The sequence below is a fragment of the Entelurus aequoreus genome, linkage group LG14, assembly GCF_033978785.1.
Source record: "Entelurus aequoreus isolate RoL-2023_Sb linkage group LG14, RoL_Eaeq_v1.1, whole genome shotgun sequence".
In the NCBI taxonomy this organism is placed as follows: domain Eukaryota; kingdom Metazoa; phylum Chordata; class Actinopteri; order Syngnathiformes; family Syngnathidae; genus Entelurus; species Entelurus aequoreus.
This window is the reverse complement of record NC_084744.1, coordinates 2,937,988-2,944,613: the sequence shown is the minus strand read 5'-3', so window position 1 is coordinate 2,944,613 and position 6,626 is coordinate 2,937,988. Positions and strand designations below refer to the sequence as shown.

Genomic DNA, 6,626 nt, shown 5'->3' with positions numbered 1-6,626 from the left:
TAAAGAGTCGAAATTGAAGATAAACTATGTTTCAAAATTTAATTGTCATTTTTTTCGTGTTTTCTCCTCTTTTAAACCGTTCAATTAAGTGTAAATATCATTAATTATTAATAATAACATAGAGTTAAAGGTAAATTGAGCAAATTGGCTATTTCTGGCAATTTATTGAAGTGTGTATCAAACTGGTAGCCCTTCGCATTAATCACTACCCAAGAAGTAGCTCTTGCTTTCAAAAAGGTTGGTGACCCCTGCTCTAGTCCGTGGTACTAGGGTCAGTGTGGTTGCAACTGACCAGGAAAAAGGACCTTATTCTTAAAATAATATGTATAATTTGTCATGAGTTTGCATCACATGTTACAAGTGAGAGTCTTGGGAGGGTTACGAAGTAAAAGAGGAGAACGCCTCCTCAACTTGGAGGCCAATCACAGGCCGTCTTCATCCTGCCGGTCATCTTTATCAGGTAGAACTTCTTAGTCTTGTCAGCATTGACTGCTCACAGCAAGTTCCGTCAACATCACCCTGAGGACTCGATGAGATCCGAGGAGGGCGAACAATTCTGCTCGCCGACTCCACTTGACTATTTTTCTGTGTGGTGTCATGGATGCTGAATTGAACGGAACATTTATACACCTCGGTGGCTTTGTAGAGATGGTTAAGTATAGATATCTGTACTTTGTGCTCTTGTTGACAGTATATACCCTCATCCTCTGCACTAACTGCACCATTATATGTCTCATCTGGATCCACAGGAACCTTCATGAACCTATGTACATTTTCATCGCAGCTCTGTCACTCAACTCTGTTATCTTTAGCACTGTTCTCTACCCCAAACTTTTCATTGATGTCTTATCCCCCAAACAGATCGTTGTTCATTCCGCTTGCATGTTTCAATATTTCCTCTATTATTCTTTCGGCCTTTCAGACTTCCTACTGTTGTCAGCCATGTCTTACGACAGGTTCGTGTCGATCTGCAGACCTCTGCAGTATCCAACTGTCATGGGGAGGAGAAGCGTCGTTGTCCTCTTGACTTTGGCCTGGTTTCTGCCCGCATGTGAGGTCGTCGTGGCAACCGTGTTTAATTCCAAACAGAAACTCTGCGACTTCACAACAACGGGCATTTTTTGTAACAACACAATTCTTAAGCTTCACTGTGTGAAATCAACATTCCTCACCTTCTATGGTTTGTTCATCATGATGAATCTTGTTGTTGCTCCTGTGATCTTCATCCTTTTCACCTACGTAAAGATATTTATAGTAACTTATCACAGGTGCGTAAAAGTCCGGAAAAAAGCGGCAGAGACCTGTTTACCTCACCTGATGGTTTTGTTCAGCTTCTCTTGTTTAGGTTTATTTGACGTCATCATCGCCCGACTGGAGTCGGATCTTCCAAGCATTGTTCGTTTAATAATGGCTTTACAAATACTTGTGTATAATCCTCTTTTCAATCCCATCATTTATGGAGTGAAAATGAAGGAAATCTGGAAACACATCAGGAAATTGTTTTATCGACTGGTGAAGCAGGGGCGTCACTAGCTTTTAAGGACAGGGGGGGCTTAGCCCCCAGGAGATGCACAGGATGCGAGCGAACGTAGCGCACGAGCACAAAACTTCACAAACGGCTAACAAAGACTTAGAAATGATTCATTGTTATTATTATTATTTCAGTGGGTTTATTTTCAACCTGTGTTCAGTACAACAACAAACATGGTGACATTTTGTTTACAGCATCAACAAGAAACAATGACTTGCATGATCCTTCAAGAGACACTGAAACACAATGAAAGTCATGGCATTAGCCTTTATGTTATTACTTCACAACATAGAGGCTAATGCCACCACTTTAGCTCACAATACAATAATTGTTTGTTCCCAAATATTTTGAAGTTGCACAGATTACATTTTGGGCACATATGTGACTAAAATGGTTGTAAATTCAAGCCCTGGAAATATTACTTAATTACTTGAATTAAAGTAATATCTGGATCGGGATAATTTGGCTTGTATATAATATATTCATATATATATATATATATATATATATATATATATATATATATATATATATATATATATATATATATATATATATATATATATATATATATATATATTATGGCAAGCCGTTAAGGAAATTAAATATATATGGAAGTCTGAATAGAAATGAGAAAGGTTTATATATACTGTAAATAAGAAAGACTTAGCTGATCTGAAAACGAGCCAAAGCTGTCAAAGAGCTGAGGGAACATCTTCAAAGTGCAATGCTGAAACAAATAATGCAAACAATAAAATGTAACTTCCAGGGCTTGAGATTAACGTAGTCCCGTCGTCCGGGGGACAATAAAAAAAAATGCACGGGACGAAATGAAATGCTCCCCGGGACGATGGCTTTTAACCATTTTTTTTCTTATTCTTTTTATGTATTTATTTATTTTACATTTTATATTAAATGTCTTGGTTTTTCCTCCCTCTGAAAATCCTATGAAATGTTTAACAAGCCATCCTATAATAATACAACAGCTATTAATGTAACAATACAATAAAACAAATATATTTAATGATGTTTTTTTTCATTATTTTAACAATAGGCTAATGTATATTACTTTATATAGATTCTACAAGAAACACAAAACTTAAAAACTAAATTATTTACAATTGCAGACACAAGGTTTCCTGCAGCTTCACTCATTGTAAAGGAAGACGGAAGTCCACGCAGGAGAAAAATTACTACAAAGATGGTGTCTGGGGTTTTCTTATACATATACATATATACATATTAAGTCTTTCATACATACATATATATATATATATATATATATATATATATATATATATATATATATATATATATATATATATATATATATATAGTTTACATATCCTGGGAGAATTTATGATTTCTTGGCCATTCTTCAGAGAATATGAATGATAACACAAAAACCTTTCTCCCACTCATGCTTAATGGTTGTGTGAAGCTATTTATTGGCAAACAACTGTGTTTACTCTTTTTAAATCAAAATGACAAAAGAAAGTACCCAAATGACCCTGATCAAAAGTTTACATACCCCAGTGACTTTGACCTGATAACATGCACAAAAGTTGACACAAACAGGTTTGAATGGCTAATCAAGGTTCCAATCCTCACCTGTGACATGTTTGTTTGTAATTAATGTGTGTGTATAAAAGGTCAGTGAGTTTCTGGGCTTCTGACAGACCATTGCATCTTTCATCCAGTGCTGCACACATGTTTCTGGATTCTGGGTCGGCTGTAATATATTTTGGAAGTTTTTGTGTTTCTGAAGACCACCCAAATAAGATGATATCCCTGTCAGGGACAAGTTTTCTCTGATATACCCCCGAGTAAAAAAAGAAAATGCTGGACCAAAATGATTGAATAATTGGACATTCCCAAAAGGAATGAGACAATGATCCTTCACATTTATCACAAAGTGGAGATGTATCAGGATAACATTTGTGTAATAAGTAAAAAGGATGAATCACTTTAAACTGTATGAGCCTAAGTCTGCTGTTAATTGAGCAATTGTGAATTTGAGAGAGTGTCCGTTCCCATTGCTGTTTGGGTATTGTTGTTCTTACTTCCTGTTCCCAGGCTCTTTTAACACCGTCTGCTGATGTCATGGGCATAATGAAGCAGCTGGCAAATTTGGCGATAAGCTTTTTACTTGTGGGTGATAAATTTAGTAATTCTAAGAGAGGGTGTTTTTTCATTTACCAGCTGAGACTTTGAAATGTTCTCTTTAATACATTTTTTTGCCTGCAAATAGCAAAACCAACTGAATTGGGACAATTTGAATTTGATTCGCAATTGCTCAAATGATGCAAGACTGTCCTCGACAAACATGTCTTTTATGCATTTAATTCCATTCAAGTACCAGTTAAAAACATTTCTGTCTGTTATCGATGGAATAAATGCATGATTGTGAGACATTGGTGAATACATAGTTACATTGGAAATATTCAATTGTTTTTTAATTTGAGAAAGAATTTTGATAGAATTTCTTACTACTACACTATGGCTTGTTGATTTAATAGAAGAGACTGGTTTAGTTAAAAGTAAAGATAGCAATGATGTGTAAGGTTTAACTAATGACTGGCAGCTGGCAGCACTACATACAAGAGACCAGCAGGTGGCAGCACTACATACAAGAGACCAGCAGGTGGCAGCACTACATACAAGATACCAGCAGGTGGCAGCACTACATACAAGAGACCAGCAGGTGGCAGCACTACATACAAGATACCAGCAGGTGGCAGCACTACATACAAGAGACCAGCAGGTGGCAGCACTACATACAAGATACCAGCAGGTGGCAGCACTACATACAAGAGACCAGCAGGTGGCGGCACTACATACAAGAGACCAGCAGGTGGCAGCACTACACACAAGAGACCGGCAGGTGGCGGCACTACATACAAGATACCAGCAGGTGGCAGCACTACATACAAGAGACCAGCAGGTGGCAGCACTACATACAAGATACCAGCAGGTGGCAGCACTACATACAAGAGACCAGCAGGTGGCAGCACTACATACAAGAGACCAGCAGGTGGCAGCACTACATACAAGAGACCAGCAGGTGGCGGCACTACATACAAGAGACCAGCAGGTGGCAGCACTACACACAAGAGACCAGCAGGTGGCAGCACTACATACAAGATACCAGCAGGTGGCAGCACTACATACAAGAGACCAGCAGGTGGCAGCACTACATACAAGATACCAGCAGGTGGCAGCACTACATACAAGAGACCAGCAGGTGGCGGCACTACATACAAGAGACCAGCAGGTGGCAGCACTACATACAAGAGACCAGCAGGTGGCAACACTACACACAAGAGACCAGCAGGTGGCAGCACTACACACAAGAGACAAGCAGGTGGCAGCACTACATACAAGAGACCAGCAGGTGGCAGCACTACACACAAGAGACCAGCAGGTGGCAGCACTACATACAAGAGACCAGCAGGTGTCAGCACTACACACAAGAGACCAGCAGGTGGCAGCACTACACACAAGAGACCAGCAGGTGGCAGCACTACATACAAGAGACCAGCAGCTGGCAGCACTACATGCAAGAGACCAGCAGCTGGCAGCACTACATGCAAGAGACCAGCAGGTGGCAGCATTACATACAAGAGACCAGCAGGTGGCAGCACTACACACAAGAGACCGGCAGGTGGCAGCACTACACACAAGAGACCAGCAGGTGGCAGCACTACATACAAGAGACCAGCAGGTGGCAGCACTACACACAAGAGACCAGCAGCTGGCAGCACTACATACAAGAGACCAGCAGGTGGCAGCACTACATACAAGCAGTGGTGTGCCATCAGGGCCAGCAAGACTTTATCTACTGGCCTAACAAAACCAGAAATTATGATCATATTTAAAAATAAAATTATTTTTAAATTTACTTTCCCTAATTATCTAAAAGTATTCATATTGTCTTCATGTCATATTATGTTCCTTCCAGTGTTGTTGTTTTTTTAGGTTCTAGTTGTTATCCAATCAGAATTCAGCTAGCTTATGTTGCCATGCTGTACAGAATCTTCCCGGGTTCTTCAGAATCAACCATGTATGTGCACTGTAAGTGACCGGACACATACAGTTGATAGATAATTGCGACAGCCAATCAGATCACCAGTTGTTGTCAGTAAGGCCTTCTAGCTGGCCTCACGGTGAACGTGACATTTACGCGTCCTGTGATTGGATACTCACTTGTCACTCCCAGGTAAGTATCCAATCAGAAGTTGCACTTTACGAAAGCAGGAAGTGTTGCCCCACAAAGAAGGAGAGCAACTTGTTGATTAGGTGGCAGATATATATTTGCAAGGCCATTTTCAAGAAGGATATTTAAAGAGAAACTACATCTTGTGAGACGAGGTCCGCCAGCCCAGGAAGCTAGCTGAGCTATCCCAGGGATGAAATGGGGAAGTGCCTGCCACTCCCACTCGAATCAACCGACTTCGAGCGGTACCACTGGCTTGTATGGTATTGGGTGGGTGATACCAATTGTGAGTTTAAATATTTTCTCCAGCTATGTTCATACATGTTGGTATTTTGAGAGGTAATCATGAGATTCAGCCCCTCCAAGTCCGAGTCCATGGTTTTCGTCCGGAAAACGGTGCAGTACCATCTCCGGGTTGGGGAGGAGTTCTTGCTCCAAGTGGAGGAGTTCAAGTACCTCGGAGTCTTGTTCACGAGTGAGGGAAGAGTGGATGGTGAGATCGACAGGCGGATCGGTGCGGCGTCTTCAGTAATGCGGACGCTGTATCGATCCGTTGTGGTGAAGGAGGAGCTGAGTCGGAAGGCAAAGCTCTCAATTTACCGGTCGATCTACGTTCCCATCCTCACCTATGGTCATGAGCTTTGGGTTATGACCGAAAGGACAAGATCACGGGTACAAGCGGCCCAAATGAGTTTCCTCCGCCGGGTGGCGGGTCTCTCCCTTAGAGATAGGGTGAGAAGCTCTGTCGTCCGGGAGGAGCTCAAAGTAAAGCCGCTGCTCCTCCACATGGAGAGGAGCCAGATGAGGTGGTTCGGGCATTCCCTCTGGTTCCCCTGGCTCCCTCTTTGGATCTCAACCTCCCGCCTGGTAACAGACTTT

General features: G+C 41.2%; 1 protein-coding gene across 1 annotated transcript; it reads left to right on the top strand.

Annotated features, from left to right (window-relative positions):
• The first annotated feature begins 597 nt into the window (after positions 1 to 597).
• On the top strand, positions 598 to 1,533 carry LOC133665265 (olfactory receptor 10J4-like). The gene has a single exon (XM_062070517.1). It carries the CDS (start codon positions 598 to 600, stop codon positions 1,531 to 1,533), a length of 936 nt encoding a protein of 311 aa, XP_061926501.1.
• Positions 1,534 to 6,626: the final 5,093 nt, after the last annotated feature.

Coding starts and splice junctions, on each gene's coding strand:
- LOC133665265 (XM_062070517.1), top strand. CDS start 598: ATGGATGCTGAATTGAACGGAACATTTATACACCTCGGTGGCTTTGTA.